This window comes from Branchiostoma lanceolatum, chromosome 6, assembly GCF_035083965.1.
Source record: "Branchiostoma lanceolatum isolate klBraLanc5 chromosome 6, klBraLanc5.hap2, whole genome shotgun sequence".
NCBI classification, from domain to species: domain Eukaryota; kingdom Metazoa; phylum Chordata; class Leptocardii; order Amphioxiformes; family Branchiostomatidae; genus Branchiostoma; species Branchiostoma lanceolatum.
In genome coordinates, this window is record NC_089727.1 from 16,132,556 (window position 1) to 16,150,724 (window position 18,169).

General features: G+C 38.9%; 1 protein-coding gene across 14 annotated transcripts in view; it reads right to left on the minus strand.

The window, feature by feature from the left end:
* Positions 1-357: 357 nt before the first annotated feature.
* Positions 358-18,169, minus strand: part of LOC136436841 (anoctamin-4-like) — a 29,522-nt gene continuing 11,710 nt past the window's right edge. For 4 of the 14 annotated variants that reach the window (XM_066431211.1, XM_066431205.1, XM_066431213.1 and 1 more), the window contains 23 exons: positions 17,460-17,532; positions 16,417-16,517; positions 16,141-16,210; positions 15,357-15,684; positions 13,434-13,550; positions 12,705-12,799; positions 12,252-12,373; positions 11,739-11,828; positions 10,305-10,457; positions 9,892-9,928; positions 9,507-9,616; positions 8,955-9,103; positions 7,851-8,037; positions 6,947-7,076; positions 6,336-6,469; positions 5,813-5,893; positions 5,257-5,322; positions 4,537-4,763; positions 3,977-4,045; positions 3,738-3,776; positions 3,519-3,548; positions 2,662-2,730; positions 358-1,967 (listed from right to left, as the gene is read on the minus strand). In XM_066431211.1, the coding sequence (XP_066287308.1) occupies positions 1,823-1,967; positions 2,662-2,730; positions 3,519-3,548; positions 3,738-3,776; positions 3,977-4,045; positions 4,537-4,763; positions 5,257-5,322; positions 5,813-5,893; positions 6,336-6,469; positions 6,947-7,076; positions 7,851-8,037; positions 8,955-9,103; positions 9,507-9,616; positions 9,892-9,928; positions 10,305-10,457; positions 11,739-11,828; positions 12,252-12,373; positions 12,705-12,799; positions 13,434-13,550; positions 15,357-15,684; positions 16,141-16,210; positions 16,417-16,517; positions 17,460-17,532 (2,622 nt within the window). In that variant the 3' untranslated portion in view covers positions 358-1,822. The remainder of the gene's footprint in view (positions 1,968-2,661; positions 2,731-3,518; positions 3,549-3,737; positions 3,777-3,976; positions 4,046-4,536; positions 4,764-5,256; positions 5,323-5,812; positions 5,894-6,335; positions 6,470-6,946; positions 7,077-7,850; positions 8,038-8,954; positions 9,104-9,506; positions 9,617-9,891; positions 9,929-10,304; positions 10,458-11,738; positions 11,829-12,251; positions 12,374-12,704; positions 12,800-13,433; positions 13,551-15,356; positions 15,685-16,140; positions 16,211-16,416; positions 16,518-17,459; positions 17,533-18,169) is intronic. The other 10 variants (XM_066431201.1, XM_066431204.1, XM_066431202.1 and 7 more) reach the window with 10 other exon arrangements.

Here is an 18,169-nt window from a genome sequence, read left to right on the forward strand (position 1 = left end):
AAGTAAGAAACAACAGAGAAGTGTAACTATCAGAATGAGAAGCTCCTCAAATGGAGAATCTTTGTCGAGAGAAAAGTGAGGTTATTAATGTATTACTGCCGGTTGCCCTGTTATCTAAGCTTCTACAAAGAGTTCAATAGCTGCAGGAACTACCAAGTTGTATGTTAATGTAACATCTTCCATTGTATGTCAGGAATGGCATTTCACTATAACACGTTAAGTCTCAGTCACTATAATTAGGTTATGTATTCCATTGCTGTGCTGAGAATTCTGCGGTCTGAGGTTTTGAATCTGAGAGAAGATTTTAGCTCCCAATTTTCAAATAAGAGAAATACCAAAATGAGAAAGTTCCTGACATACTGTGGAGGATCTTTTTAATATAATCTATGAAAATGACGCTTCAACATTTCTCACCTGAAAAATTATTGGTTGAAAGCAATGTAAATACATGTGTATTCCATTCAATATTACACTAAAGATTAGCATTATATCTTTTCTTAGCCTTAAGTTTCAACATCTACAGTCTCGTTCTATATTAACATAATATTAGCATGATATCAAACTATATTGACTAATGATAATATTAGCCTTACAGGCAGATGCACACAAAATCACTTCTGTACATGCAATCTCCAAGTCAACAATCTCAGAAAACAAAATTTTTAAAGTCTTATTTACAAGAATCAAGATGTCATATTTACAAGACTTTGATTTTTAGTATTTACATCTTCCTCAGCAGGCTTTTAATAAGTAGTTTAAGCACAGATATAGACTTGTCTGTGACATGCTAGCTAAAATACAGCAGACTTAACAAACACAACTGCAGAGCCAAACAATCTCATTCTTGCCTATTGCCTGGGCCATATCTTTAGCAAACATATAAAACAAACACACACACAGCAGTACAAAAAAAACACACACATTCAAACCCAAAACAAAAATAGCTTAACAAGGAAAAATATGAATAACAATTTATCCATCTCATCATTATCCAAGGTAATATTCAGGGAGACTCCATCCATGATACAATCATTCTGATTTGAGTGACAAATGAAGTTGTAATAAAATATATTGTACTACGTCTTCTTTGTACTGCTTCGACATAACAAGAATTTAAGAGAAGTCTTATCTGACAACATAGCAATCATTAAAAGATTTTTAATCTCCTGTATAAAATATTTTATCATTTGTTGGCATGCAGTCACATAATTTTCCTGAAAATACGCCTTTCATCTTATCTATAGTTCCATGCAACATTATTGTTAAACACAAGACATCTCTTCCTCAAAAAGGTAGAAGTACCTACTAGTACTACTTTGTCATGACTATCTTCATGAAATGTTATTACTTATACAAGATAAAGAAACAGGTTTTCCATGCTATATTAACTGCCTTATCTAGTCTTGGCCATTCATGTCATATTGAATGGTAATCAATCAATCAATTGAAAAGCTAAGAAGCCTGGGTAAGTTGAAGTATTGAGGTAAACTGCAAGGTGGCCAGCAACTTTCAACAACTGGATTTTGTAAATCAACTTAACAGAGCTATTCAAGCCACATGGACTGTTCTATGTTTTCTACCTGATTAGCATGCCAGTTTCATGGCTTTACCAACATCTCTGTAGACAACTATTCCAGGTGTACATTTTGTAAAAATCTCAGTCTTTTGCAATATTCCAGGTACTGCAATTTAAGTTTTTCTTCATAGTTCTCTTCACAATCATGCCACAGCAAAAAAATTTGCATTTCCATGATGAAAACTCCAGGATGAAGAAGAAGAGCACCATATTTCAGCTTCGTCTCCCTTCCTGTAATAAATCTCTCTATGCGTAGGATTCGGTCTGTTCCTCGCTTGCTACCGTCTTCTCCGACCTGTCTTTCTTCTTCTTCTTCTTCCTGTGACGACTTTCCCCTGGAAACTTGTCTTCCACACCCACGTAGGTCTCTCCATCCTCTCCATAGCTCAGTCTGTAGGATAGGGGGTTAGAAGTTAGCAAAGACACCAAATGGTGAAGAAAACTTAACATGAAAATGGAAGTGCAACAAAGGATTAGCCTGGAGTCCAGCCTTATTAGCTTTCCGTTCGCTACCCAAGCTCCGCTCCTCGCCAATAAGTCTGGGCGCTATTACCATTCAAACGATTGGCGATGACGTCACGTAATCAGCAAATTCAAGCGGTAGTCCAATCACCATGAAGTATTTTTTCACATGATGAATGTTTTGATACAGGGGTCGGTTCCCGGGAAAATTCGCAGGGTTGGTTCGCGGTAAACGAGGAGCGGAGCTTGGGTAGTGAACGGAAAGCTAATAAGGCTGGACTCTAGGCTAACAAAGGATAGCAGAAAATTTTTTGTTGCTATTTTTATGTAGAATCCCAATTCATTTATATAAGTAACAGAGCTAAATGACTAATGAATACATGCTTTTCAAGACATCAACTTGGACCATAGAAAAGTTTTCTCATTCTGATTTCAGAAAACATGCCAAAAATAGGTTTTGAATTACAAAATTTCAAATGGAAAAAAGTTTGAAAACACATTGCTCTCTTGAAATTCTTTGTCATGCAATAGGCTTTTAATAAGGCTACTTCAGAGATACAGTTTAGACCACATCCATGCTATATTGTGGTGCATTTATAAGCATTAGACTAAGTGTTGATCACCTTGGGTTAGCCAACATTTCATCCTGTTCCACCTCTACTTGTGACCCAGGTGGCATGTACCAGTTATCGCTGCATGTGATAAGCAAACACCACGATGGAGAAGAAGGGACAGAACATTAACAGTGTTCTACACCCAGGGTGTGTAACGTTACATGTAGGTAGAAAATAGCAGCATGATTGTGCACTGATTCAATGAACACAAGTAATGTGTGCAATCTTTGTACAATGTGTTTTGTATAAGATTGGAGAGTCTCCAGTCTTAGACCACACAGTGTAAAAAGTTTACATAAGACTTTAACTGGTCTGAAACTCTACTCAACTTTTACCAACAGTTTTGTGCTTGTAAAAATGCTTCTAAAGTAGAGATTACTCCATATATCACCAGCAACTGAATATAGTCTCCCCACTAAATTGACTCATGAAAATTGAAATCCTGGTATTAGTACTCGCAGAGTGCAAAACTGCAATAGCACACCAAAGTGACACCAGCAGCTATGAGGCTTTGTAAGTAATATGCAGCTATGGCAGAGCAAGAAAAAGACAAGTTTCCCCAATGCACACATAGAAATAGCTTAGTCAAAAGGAAGGTCCTCTTATTATGCTGTTCTTGTACTGTTTGGTCAGGAGAAGGATGTATACGGCCAGCTGGAAATTTCAGCACAGACGTGGAACAGAAACAACACACAGAAGGTTGTTTCAGTGTACTGTAACTGTTATTCCAAACTGTCACATTTCTGTCCCCAAATGTATGTACAGAAACCATCAGTTTAAAGCTGTACTACCTGTGAGCACATGTGCATTTACTCCACCACCAGTGCATTTTGCGTGGGAGTTATACATGTAACTGTAATACTTGCCTCTTCTCTTTCTCTAACCGCCTGCTACCCCTGAGGTAAGTATGCACACACAGTTAAGCAAACACTCAGTGGGAGAGGGTTAAAAAAGCGTCAACGTTCATCAAGCCAAGAAAACCCGACTGGGTTGGCAGATGCTTGAAAATGAACTGTCTGTCATCGAAGGACAGAAAAGATCACAAGGGTTGCAGTTCCAGTAAAGTCTGACAGGGGGAGACTTACTGAGCAAGGAGGTGGAGAAAGTTGCCACTTGGGGAACTCCTAGAGTTAAGCACAAGGGAAAGAGGAAAAACATACAGATGAGGAAATGCTACACAGAAAGCAGAAATGTCCATCAAAGTTAGTAGTCACACAAGCTGTCATTAAAACGAAGCAAAAACAAAGAGAATCTGTTAGAAAACAAACAAGATTTGCTATAGAAGGCAGCTAAAAGTGAATTAAACTTTTTAGAATCATCTTACTGCACAGAGTATGCTGGCCTCTGTGTATCTTGCAGTGTGTTGTCTTCACCCATTTCTTTTCCATTTTGCCTTTAATATAAAGAAGATTTTTATGTGTTTATGTTGTGCATTTTGGATATCTGTACTAACTCTTTATGACAGAAGGTGCTATTCAAGGTATGTTTGTGAAAAATGATGAAAGAAATGTGCTAGAAGAAAATTCTCTACAACTTTGGTCTACATGGATTCCTCTTTGGGCTAGAAGTCTAACTAATAGTATGGAAATGTGTGTGTGCATGCTTAAGACATGTGAAAATACACCAGTGAGGGTTAGACAAGACAGAGTGACAGCAAAGCAGTGTTAAAAATCACATTTCAAGCAATCATGAAGAATAGTATGACAGCAAGCTACATGTAGCATTCAAAATCATGTCAAGATGTATTCAACAGCAATCATGAGCACAACAATTCCAAGACTGGCCAAAGCATAATCCAAAAATGTGGCACAATGTAGTAGTAGTAGTATCCAGTAGTATCCAACAAAAGAAAATTGTGTTTTAGAAACTTCAGTGAATACATACTTGTGAGAGGCGCTGTCAGGGTAGGCTTGGTCCAGAGCAGAGCTCGCTATCGCAGTGGTTTGCGTTGCGTACCCCGATGTCGAGTGTCCGCCATCTGTTATCGTGTACGGCTTCAAGGGCGGCGGGATCTCGCCGTCATGGTCGTCCCAGGATACCTGCGACCTCGGCTCACCAAACGCCGCCGTCGATGGGAACCCTGACATCAGCTTGGACACCTGGAATTTTTCCTGTGAACAAAGGAAGGAATAAATCTTAACTTCATCTTAACTAAACTCTTTTTACCCGTCTTGGGTAGGATGGTTACGACTGGTTTGGGTGTTGATTTGAATGTGTTGTGAGACTTGATGTAATGTTCTTAAAGGAATAGGACCATGACTGCTAGGAACAAGGTGCATTTAAGTGTTGAGTTGTGAAAGTTAGTATTCTTGGGGACCTTCTGAAAGGGAATTGAGGAATGAAAAGAAAGCTTTAGGTTAAACCCTTATAAATGTTAACATACAACATGTAGTAATCAATCACATTGTATATTAACAAGAATTACAATCCTCCTCTAAAGGAAATTATGCCATAGATGTCTTCTGATAAAGCTAGCTAAACTTAAAATCATTGAATATCATTGCCATCAAAAGATTGTTAATCCTAATTCTGACACCACTGTGTTACTAATTAGTCACCAGGTCCTTATCCCAGCTATAATAACAGAGTCTGTTTTAATGCTACCATGTCGGCTCTGAACATCTCATCCGCATACGCCTCCTCGAAGATTCTTTTGGTTTTGAAATATTTCTAATTGAACAGAGAAGGGGGTAACAAAGAATCAACAAGGATAACAAGAGATAGAAGATTTTAGACAAAATAGATTTTAGATAAAATCAAACATGTAAGAATACATACATCAAAGTATAGTACAAAACAGGTTTGAAAATCATGGTCACAAAATATGTTCAGCAACAATACAGAAAAATACATTTTTTTATTTTATGAGCATACAAAGGGAATGGATAATCGTGCAACAAAACAAATCAAATACAGTAGAAAAACAACCAAACTGGATAACAGAAGATATCACAAGACTAAGTTCAGTTTTGCCTATTTGGGGGCAAGCAGTACCTGTCATTATTCAACATAAAGTCAATCAGTTTATAATGTTGAGTTACCCTGACTCTAAGAGAGTCTAAAACAGTTTGAGAGTGTAGAAAAATAAATCCATCATTGGTTGAGAACGGAAAGTATTTCTATCAGGTCTGCTGATATGTAAGAATAGTGAATCTCGTACCTTCCTGATGGCGAGTCTGACAGACGCAGGAACGTCAGGAATCATGTACGCAATGATCCACTTCACAGCAAACACAAGATGCTAGAAAGAATGCAACACGGTACACATCAATGCCAACATCTCTAAAACAAAGGACAAAGTCACAAAAAGACTGACTAATGAAGCAAGGCTGTGGACATTTTCATTACCAATATAACTCAGTGATATAGACACTTCAAGTTTGCTCTTTCAGTTCTGTTTGCACAGTTTAGAACAGAATTTTGCCATTTTTAACATTTCCCATCTGTCACAGTGTCGGAAGTCTACAACTTCTGCACAGATATCATAGCCTAATAGTTCATGTCACTAAACCTATCTAGAATAGTACAAAAGTCAAAACCTACCTAAAAACACATTCCATTTTCAGGTTTCCTCCTAATTATGCCTCGAAAGTTTACAGACCTCTGCACAGATATCATAGCCCAATACAATTGTACTTGAAAATAAAAACTTACATGCATCTACCACAAAACTCAAACCTTACCTCAAAAACAATGACCACCCAGAGCTTGTCGATGGTGGAGAAACTCTGGAAGTAGCTGGCGGTGAAGGCCACCAGGAAGGCATTACTGATGACTCCTGCCACGTTCACAAACTCCAGGATGGAGTACCAGGTACCTGAGGAGGGAAAAAAGCAAATAAAGTATACTATTAGGCTCGCCCCTGAGGCGTCGCCAAAAAAATTAGTTTCCTCAGATGTAAAAGGCTATGGATCACGTTCGTTGCCAAAGCAGGGGATTTAATCAAAGACATTAAAAACATTTCTGGTGAAAATCTTTTTTACGAAGATTTAGATTGGCCAAATTTGCTGCTGAGCATGAGATCACAGGAGGGACATCAACACGTAGAAGTTTCAAGACAATCGAAATAGATTGATATGTAAACAAACAATAGTAATGCTCAGTATCTAGTATAAGTAACATAAGTTTAAAAGTGTGGTGGTAAAAATCTGTTTTTGTTTGAATTCCCATCATTTGTTATGCTAATAGTACCATTTGTCATAAGCATAAGCATTAAGCTTCAAGCTTTGAGTTCGATGGAAGAAGAAGAACAGTAGCTTAGAAATTTGGGGCCATTTTTGACCACTGTACTGACCGATGTCCTGAGCGATGAGGGCCAGCGGCCTCCTGTTCCACCACAGCAGTCTGCGAGCGTCCACTCTCATGTCGAACAGGTTGGTCAGTATGGCCAGCAGGGGGGCCAGAGGGAAGGACGCTGCAAACAGCTGGGGAGGGGGGCAGATAAATGTCACTTGTATGGAAAACCAGCAATATCATACTCATTTTTCTATTCATTCCACAAATATGCTGTTATTTATCCATAATGTTTTGTATCCACAAAATCACCAACTATTCCTTTCCACACGGAAGACTATCTCTTCTAAATGATGAATTTCAACACACTAGATCATGAGTGAATGGCTACATTGTTACAGCATAAGCTATTTGATTTCATCCGTTGTTTCTTCGCAGATGAATAGATACACACTACACACTGAAGTTACTAAAATCTTCTTACTGTTACAGAAAAATCTATTCAGCATAATTACAATCCACATACATGGAGAATATTGAAGTCATAAAACTCCATTCTGCAGACAATGACTAAAACTATGAACCTACTATGATGATAGTTACAAGTTAAAATCCTCCCACACCATAAGGTGTATAGGGCAGTGCCCATCCCCATTTCATAGCCCTGGGCCACACTGTGGTGCAATCACTGCAGCAGGGGGCTAGTCCACTGGAGTGTGTTTAAATTCCATACTGTTTTTACACGTAAGTATGTACCATTTTTATAAAGTCTTTGGTATGACTCAATGCACCTCTTGTCCAGAGGTGTCCTACCCGGGAGTTGAACTCGGGCCTTCTGATTCCAAGTAATCAGAACCAGATGTGGTAAGTAACAGAAGCGCAGACCACTACACCACAGGGACACCCCTACTATGATGTACCCTTTGACTAAGAATATGGAAGAATTTACAAATGATAAAACTCACCATCTGATACCCGTACTGAATGACCTTCTCGTTGTACTCTGACAGGGTGAAGTCTCCCAGCTCAGGCTTCTGCCTCTCCTTCTCGATGAAGTCGTTGACGGGCAGGCGGGTATCGGCCGTGTCGATGGACTTGTCCACCTTGTTGTTAAAACAGCACTTACACTGCTTCCACTTCTTCTTTAGCCAACTGGAATGGTGCAGAACGTACTTGTAAAATCAGCTATCAATTTGTAGAGTTATTATCATCATGTCAGGCGACTTGCCCGGACCAAGGCAACTCTCTCCCTCTAGACTACACGGTCCGCCATTAAGTGCTCTACGTCATCAGCCCTCACCCCTACGTCCCCAGCAAGTTGGTAGAGTTATATCATGTATACAAATGTATTTGTTAAATTTTGTCCCCTATTTGTGAAATCTGATTTGGATGCCTTTGTTTTACTTTGGTACATCAAACTGTGCAAGATTAATCCATTTGGCATCCCTCATTCAACTCTGCTGGTTGTTTTGTTTTTGCAAATTCCTTTCCTTGGTGCTGATTCGATAGCCTGATTGCCTTCAGCTCATTGGACTATGCATTGTAACTTTCCTCGGTGCTGATTGGGTAGTTTGACTGTGCCTTCTGCTCATTGGATCATGCATTGTAACTGTCCTTGGTGCTGATTGGATAGTTTGACTGTGCCTTCAGCTCACTGGACCATGCAATGTCCCTGTCCTTGGTGCTGATTGGATAGTTTAACTGTGCCTTCAGCTCATTGGACCATGCAATGTCCCTGTCCTTGGTGCTAATTGGGTGGTCTGACTATGCCTTCAGCTCATTGGACTATGCATTGTACTTCTTAGTGCTGATTGGATAGTCTGATCTTCATTGGACCATGCATTGTACCTGTCCTTGGTGCTGATTGGATAGTCAAACCGAGCCTTCAGCTCATTGGATAAGATAATGTCCCTGTCCAAGGTTATGATTGATTAATGGCTGTTTCTTCATTGATCCTGATAAACACATCATAAATACTTCATAATGAAGTATGCTGATTTAAGGACCTTACAAGTTCGTGATTCTTAAGGAAATGACACTGACAATCAAACCTACAGATAAGTACTTACGGCAGCAGGAGGTCGGTGAAGACTTTAGGTGCAGGTTTGAACAGCATGAGGATGAGAACTTGAAACGACAGTTCTGACATACACGTCTCGTCTATGCCACAGTCGTCCTTCAGAGGGAGTCCGAAAAATGTGAAGAATGTTTCGCCATGCTGAATATGGAAAAAGGGCTGGCTGTCAGGTTGTGATGAAAGAAAAGTGGGGGAGCACTAGATAAGTAATTCACTTGGCTACCCGGGAAAATAAGGCTGGTTGTAAGGTTGTGGTGAAAGAAAAAAAAGGGGGACCACAAAGAACATCATTTATTTTGCATTACTACTTGTTTGCATTCTAATTTCAACACAATAATCTCTTTGATATTCAATGTAGTGTATTCAGGTAGTGAGAGTGAGTGGATATTTTGCTTGAATTTCTAAGGTGCCAGGCAGCTCTTGCTACATTTCTTAGACAGATGTTTTTGTTAGTTTATTTTATGTCTTTGGAATCTCACTAAAGGAATGACTACAGGACCTTAGAAAGGCATGAAGGAGGACAGCTGTTGGAGTAAGGACGTACCTTTCTCACAAAAGCAATGTAAAACAGTGAGGCATAGCTGTTAGCAAACTGGAACGCAAAGAGCTTGATGATCAAGGCATCGTCATATCTTGTCTGCGTTCTGAAGTTTTCTGTGACAACAAAAAGGTAGAAATACATTGTAAATAACCTGACAATTTTAAAAAAAATCTACAGCACATGAGAAAAACCTGCTAAAAATTAAATACTTCACTTAGCATCAATTAACAAAATTTAAGAATGAAGCTGTGAAGGGTTGATAAATGAATAGTAATCGCAGTCCAGACTGAACGTCAATAGTTTATGAAAACATTCATGAATGATTTCTATACAAATACACATATACATGCAAGTATAAAGGTGACTAGAATTGGCACTAAGAACTTACCCCAGTCTGTTAACTTCACGGCTATCCACTTGTAAACCTGTAAGTAGAGCAGGTCAACAGTTAGCAAATGTTGCAATTGTTACCTTACTAGTTTTACTTAAATGATCATCTATTTACAATAGCATGGGTTATGGTATGTATTTTTACCTTCATCAAGTAGGTTGTATTTTTGGTGCTGTTTGTGTGTGCTTTTTTGTGAAAAGCATAACTCGAGAAGCTGTGAATGGATGATCATGATATTTGGAAGGTGGGTAGGTTACAGTAGAACTTCCAGTTTTGATATCGCATATTATGGACTAACTGTGGTTTCAATTTCTTGGTGGCAGATAGCATTTGATGTTAGGAAAAAGTGGTGTAGGTTTGGGCTCCCCAGCAGCTTGTTTTATTTCTAAGTTGAAGTTGAGACTACTGACCCATCCGAGGAGCATGATAGACACTGCGTTCATGCAGGATGAGCAGACAGTGGACAGCATCAGTCTCGTGAACATGTCTCCGCTCTGAAAGAAGATGCGTGCCCAGACTCGGTAGATGATGACTCCTATCATGCTGATGATCACGATACAAATCTGGGGACAAAACACAGTCATCGGGTTTAAGAATCAAACATATATTACGTACTCTTTATCTTTATGACTGGACTTCGTAGTTCTTCAATTCACATTAAGGTGACATTGACACTAACAAAATGACATTGACACTTATAAATCTGTTATTGGAATGAATAATGTCAACTACATTTGTCTTTGATAACTTTAAGTTTTGATACCAGAGATTAGATGTCTTGAACTGTGAAATGTACTCTATTTTGATAGCATAACAGTTAAATGAATATCACCACTTTCTAAGGTTTCGGGATTTTACAGCTTTTCCCCTCATTCTTCAAATGCATCTTAAAATGGACTACAAGTCTACAAAGAACAATCTGACTATACAAGAATATTCATAGCAGAGCTTTAAGCATAATGAGCAAGATGAGAGAGTTTATACATACCCACCACATAACCACAGAGAGTGCTGAAGAGGGGAGAAACAGGAAGCCAAGTGCTGTTTTATTGGAGCCTGGTGCAACAGAGCAAAGAGAAGGGGAGAAATGTGCAGTTCAAAGTCAGAAGTGCAAAGTCAGAACCTCTTCAGAAAGAGGCATTTAGATACTGTGATGACTGAGAAGAAATAGGATTTGTCACACATACTGCCAGTGAGCATACTTTAAAGGCAACCAAAGCAATATTAGGGCTCAAAATATGGAAATAAAAAAAATGCTGAAATCTTTGTGGTAGTGACATTTACTAACACCATTCAGCACATTTGCGTAATAACTTCAAGCTTTGAGCATTTTAAAACCATGCAAAACGTGTCGTACGATGATTCCCTTCGCGAGCCTACAAAAAGCTGGCGACAATTTTCAGTGAGTTCTCACATCACAACGACGTCATATTTTTGCATCACGGACCTTGCTATACATTGTGATGGTGTTGTTTGAACTGATAATGTATAGAAACGACTAAATAAATTGACTCTCAAAGTCCGATTTTCGGGCCTTAATATTGCTTTGGTTTCGTTTTACAAGAAACTATTAATGGTAGTGTTGTTCCTTTTGCTATCAGACAATTTCGTATACTAGTATCAGTTAACACCATGTTTTTCTTTGTAGGACTGAGCTATGTCAATACATAATTATATGAACATATATTTTTATGTATGGACTCAATATTTTGAAGCTATCATCACAAAATTATGTAATCAAACAGAAAACATCCCTGGAAAGAAAGTATTCAGTTACCAAGAGTGCACATCAAAGAGGAAATACAGTAAGTGACAGCTGAGTTTCAGTTTTAAACATTCCTTACCATCAATATGACGACGGAACATGAAGTGAGAAACTTGGTGAACTGTTTCTGGAATGGGTAGTACCACACTTCCTGCCCTGTCACTGGGTCCTGGACACAAACACAACAGGTCAAGTTATTTATGGATATGGACCCCCTACATTTTGCATCTACACATGTACAATGTATGATACACACTAATATGCACGATAATACTGTTAAGTCTATAAATCAGTTTTATGATTTAAGGTACAAATCCGTCAACAATTTCATTCAGCCACTCCTTACCAATTATGTAATACTATTTAAAAAGAAAACATCATCTAGACAATGAAATTAAGTCAAGAATGGTAACTGCAAAGCAAGAATGCATATTTGGTCACATGACTCATTCTATGATACAATGTATAGATAGATTGAGACTGAAAATCTAAATTAACAAAAGTCTTTAGAGCATGTTGTCAAAACGACATTGTTGTCATTTGTAATGACTTTTTTTCAGGGTTGTAAGAAAGCAAATGATCTGATTCCTACCTCTTTGACCTTTGTACCGTAGAACTGAGGCCTGTCAGGCTCTGTGTTCTCAAAGTTGTCCACGTCCCACTCATAGGCCAGGGTGGCATTCCTTCTTTTCCATACCTCTAGGAAAATTGTGCCTACAAAAATGCATTATCATTATTACAAATATGGCTAAAATTCTTTTAACAACTGAATATTTCTTACTTTGGAAAAGAATGTTAAGTAGTGATCTAAAACAATTCAAGAGTGGTTAATCATTCAATGTCTGTCAAAAGATTTTTTTATTACAATTTTTTAATTTTTTTTAAATATTCAAAGTTGGTTTCAACTAAACCTTGACTCTTAATCAGGTTTTCTTTCCCAGTGGCACACATTTCACCATCATTGATACTACTATAAGCCATGTTAACTTTCCTTTTCATTTTATAACTAAATTGTTGAAATGACCGCACGACAACATGTACTTACCCCACAGACATATGACCAGTGCAAAGTATGGTGTAGCTGCATTATCAAAAGACTCCTTTATGATACCTAATGTGTCCTCAGCAAAGTCTGCAATACTAGAGAATAGAGGAAAAGCAATTGGTCACTTTCCAGTGAAGGTTTGTAAAGTTTAATGTTACAAACATTGTAAATAAAACGGGGACTAAAGAAATATCATTCAATTACTGGTAAATCATATTTTCACATTGCTTTTGATTGCAAAAGAGCTACTTAATAGTGTTTTGAACCCAGGTGCAAGTATCATATCTTGCCAACACCTCAAGAGCTTCAACTTTTCTGATACCTTTTCTGATACAGATGTCACAGACAGTGTAAGAATATCAAACTGCACAACACATTTGTTTGACTTTTTCAACATTTGTCTATCTTATAGAGCCATGTTCACCATTCAACTATGGAACAACAGTTTTTTCAAAAGTAAACTACAAGTTTTACAAGAATCAATCTTCTTTTGAAGACTATGTCAAGACATTCTAAAGTGTCTTAACCTCATTAACATAACTATTCAGAGTTTTGGTATGAAATCTGGTTTTCAGTCCTATTGTTAGTCACTGATGAAAAATAGCGAATGCTGTCTGAAACGTCTGACTGTTTCAAAATTTTATCCAGTAGCTGGAGTAACTATTTTTGGCATATCTTACTAGTACCTGGATGTCTAACCTTCAAACTACAAGTATGCAGAAGACTTACTTTGAGAGCAGACTTGTGTCAGTTTGGTTAGATGCTGCTTGTGTGCCGTTAATTAAGGATGAGTTGGTGTCAGGGACCTCTGTCTGCAGCTCCCTGCCATTCTGGTACCTCAGGATACTGAAAAATTAGAAAATGACATTAAATTTCATTGTTGTCAGACAATATTATATGTGTGATCAACCTTGAAATCTAAGCGCTTCTGTAATAATCTCACACAAGTAAAGTTGTATCCTTTTCTGCGTACTTCTTCTAAGTAATATGCATATACATCAACAACAACCAACTTCACTCATTACAACATTGCATATACAGTCAAACCTGCCTAGGCGACCACCTTTTCAACGCGACCACCTGGCCATGGTGACCGCTTTTTCTCGGTCCCAAAAATTTTCCCCATAGGCACAAGCATTAAGCTGCCTGCCCAAGACGACCACCTGTCCGACGCGACCGCGACCGCCACGAATTGGGACCGCACAGAGCACAATCCCTGCCCATGGCGGCCGCCCAATTTTCAAGCGTGTGGTGACATCGGATCATTTTGCTGTCGGATTTCACGAAAATGTTTTCAAGACTTTGAAGGACAAAAATAAGGACAAAAATATATGGAACAGCAATGTTATAGCATCGATTCCTTCATGAAGTGTTTTAATAAAACGTTCCCCCTATAAACATCTTAAAGATAAATGTTTGTGATGTTGTTGTGCCTATCGTAATCTTATAGTTTCAACCGTAAACCCACTTCGGTTTAAACTCAATTTTCAAAACGAATACGTAGTGCATGGCGTCAAAAAGTCATATTTCACAGAAATTACCATCTATTTCTTGTATTTTCAACAAAAATGTGTCTGTGTCTTACTAAATTCCGCCGAAAAATGACTTCGCGGCAGGCAAAACATCGGGCGAGACATGCTGTTCCTTGGTCCCGACGCCATCTTGGATTTGGCGCGGCCCGGATTTGGCGTTCGCTGACTTTTCTAAAACACGATGCTTTTGTGTATGAACATTTACAAATACTCTAGTTATTGATGAAAATTAATATTTTTATTTTCTTTTTATTTCCATGAATCTCACAAACCTTTATTGGACGCTGTGCGTTCTGGTTGCACTTACCTTTCGATGCGGTCGCACAGAGCTTGGCGGCGCGGCGAGACGAAATCACACCGTTCCGTTTTCATCTCTAGTTGTCAGATCGAAAATTTTTTGCCCCTTTTATCCAGCGGTCGGCGCCCCAAAAAAAGGCTGCGGTCAGCAGGTGTTTTCTAGGGATTTGTCTTAGGCCTTAAAACTTCGATGATGTGCGTGTGTACTATTTAATGTAACGTGTGAATGCGAGATCATCGAGGCAACCATTGTTTTGTAGTCAAAATTATGACGAAAATTTGTACACGATGTAGCGGTATACAATAGATAACGGAAAATGTAATTTTTGTAGCATCTTTCTGTCAATGAGAATTGAGCCTGGTGGGGGTCATGCTGTCTAAATCCACATAATTTTCCATCCATTTACGTACTGTATTTGAAAACCTCGACCTGGAAACATGTCAGTGGAATCCTCTTCATGGCGACCACCTGTCCATCGCGACCGTTTTTGCTCGGTCCGCCAGGTGGTCGCCTTGGGCAGGTTTGACTGTAGATGTTGAAACATGACAAATCTGGTGAAACACCATCTTTAAGACCCTTAATTCTTCACTACTTTTGTTGAGAGCTAAAGAAATCCCAGTCTACACACACCTGTTTGCTAATTACTCTAAATACATATATGCATTGCCAATTCACAAAAAAGCAACCTTCCTCTTTACAAACAATACTTAATGGACACTATGAATGTCAAAACATGGCATATCTGGTGCAAGATCATCCGTAAGACCCTAAAGTCTTCACTGCTTTGTGTTAAGAGCTAAGAAATACCGTTTTACCACCCACCTGAGGTACAGCCCATAGAAGAAGATGCACAGTCCCAAAAAGGTGGGGAACCACAGTGTGGTGATCAGGGTCCCCTGCCAGGCAAAGTAGAACCCGATCTTCTCCCCAAAGTAGTTCCTGATCCTCCACATAGGTTGGTACTTGGTCCACAGCGTCCACGTCTCGTTCAGGTCTTGCCGCGGGTCCTCGCGGTAGTCCCACTCCGACGGTCCCTTCCTGCGCCGCTTGCGGTTCTTGTTCTCGTCCTCATCTTCGTACTCGATCTCCGACTCGTCGTGGAGGATGAAGGCATCCTGGTACGAGCCCCTCATCAGCAGGTATGGAAGCCCTTTAGGACACATGACAAGTTCAGGGAGCGGATTGGCCCCTTGTAGCGCTCTAATGCTCGAACCGTGGACAACGGCGTGTCGGTTACTTGCCTCATGATCGGTAGCAATGTTATCACTCTCGTGGTGAACGAAAGCGCTGTTATCAAACGACACAACCCCTTTAGGAGCGCCAGTTGTTTGTGCAACATCAGTAGTGATGCCAGACTTAGCGGTGCTGTTCCCACTTGTATGGTCCACAATATGACTACCAGCAGTTTGGTTAGTTGGAACAGTAGCATTGGTAGTTTTAAGCACACCTGTCCATAAAGAGTGTATGTTTTGCCGTTGTTATTCAAAAGTTTAATATCATTAGGTTTACCTTAAGGGCTGACTAAAATGTAAATGCAACTCAAATCGAACTGTTATAATTAGTGGGAAAGCTGTTAAGCTGACATGTGTTTGGGGTGTACATGTACCTTTTGCTCTCATCCCATCATCTTCTCTCTTGGTTTCCCTGATGTCAATGTTGATCAAAATGTGGTGAACCTGGAAGCAACAAAAATTTAGTAAATTTTGGGCAAAATTCACCCATCTGTCCAAGATACATGTACAGTGTATGACCAATTCAGTCAGCAAAGATCAAGCAGCACAACACAACAAGAACACAATTTGCATGATGTATTTTTTTTATTAGAACATACATAAAGAAAGACTTCTCTGTGCTGTCTTACTTAAGAAGGGAAATCACTTACCAACAAAGACCTTGTAGCTGGTCTGAAGAAAGTGTCTTCATTTTCGATGCCATGGAAGAGGAAGCGCTTGCTATGCTCGAAGGGTGCGCTGACGTAATCAGCTGCAAAAGTAGTGATTGGACAATAAACAACTTTCCTCCTGATCGGTTGAACTTAGTAATCTATGAATGTAAGCAGAATTCTGTGCTATCAAACGACAAATAGGGGCATATTGTGCCTTGTACATTGCATGTGACTAAACAATAAAGTAGTGACTAGAGCACTGAATGCATAGATGCACACACAGATACACAAATACATGGTGACAGAAGGTTTCAGTGCATTGACAGCAGTTGTCAAACAATAATGATATTTACATGTTTGTATAATCCATGCCTTATTTTCAATTGTGCAACCAACATATAACTGTTATACATGTATATAGGACTGAAACAATCTTCTTGTACAGAAGTGTTTTTGAAACAAACATCTGCTACAAAAGTTTCACAAAATGAAAGATTTTACACACAGTCACTGAGGAAGTCTCTTGTGAACATGCAAGGACACAACAATGATTGACAAGATCAACAGACAACACCGTACCCAGGTCTATCACACATCAGAGGTGGCGGTGGAAAATGAGACAAACAAGTGAGCGCACATGAGTTACATGATATTGGTAGCATACAAATACAAACAATAACACACAAAATTTACACACACTATCAGAAAACTGTTCTTGCAAACAATCAGAATGTTCAGAAAACTGTATCAGTCTCTTTGGAGTTATTTCCATATGGACAGAGAGATGAATACATACAACATGTACATGTACACTCATAATACAGTGAGTGACACTGTTTAAAACATGGAAACATTTCAACAATCATACAGGCTAACTGAACATCAAAAGGACATAGTGAGATAATTATGTAGGATCAAATCTCGTACAACAAAGATGGGTATATCTCCAGTTTTGATATGCCTGTATATTGATATTGTACAGCTGAAGAAAAGTCAAAGACAAACATATTATCATACAAGAAATTATCGTACAATCTTACCTTCATCGTCAGTTTCCAGATATTGGTGAAGTCTGCCCAGCAAACCTCTGTATGGTTTCTTCTCTATTTTGGCCTGAAGGAATGAAATAAATAAAAACATCACAATGAATGTTGATATGATGGCAGTAAGGATAACACCTTCATCATAAAAAACAGCTATATACTGCCATTGATCATGCTAACATATTTCTGGTGTCTTTTCAATCTAGAAAAATCTTAATCCCAAAATGGCTATAGCAAAAATAAGGATCTGCATTGGAATTGATAGTATTGTAAAAGCACAAAAGATGATTCTAACAATTGACTTTATTATTAGCAGTATAGGTTGAGCAATGTGGAATACAGGGAATGATATGGTAGAATATTTACATGTTGCACATTATGATGTGCATTGACGTACAATGTACATTGATTGACTGGCATGGTATTTTAGACCAAGTCCTGTAACTAGATGATTTTTGAGGCATTGAACCGGTACCCAGTACTGGTAAGCACCTAAAGCCCCCCTCTCACTGGACCCGCGGCACGCTGGCTGCGTCGCTGCGGCCGATCGAATTGACAAAGCATGCAAAGAATTACATCGACAAAAAACGAATCTTTTTAAGCTTTGTGTGTTTTGCTGTCTTTTTGGTCATTCGTGTACGTTTTGAATGAAATTCCCATTATAAAGTCAAGGGTAACACAAATCCATTTTAGGACACAGCGACGCC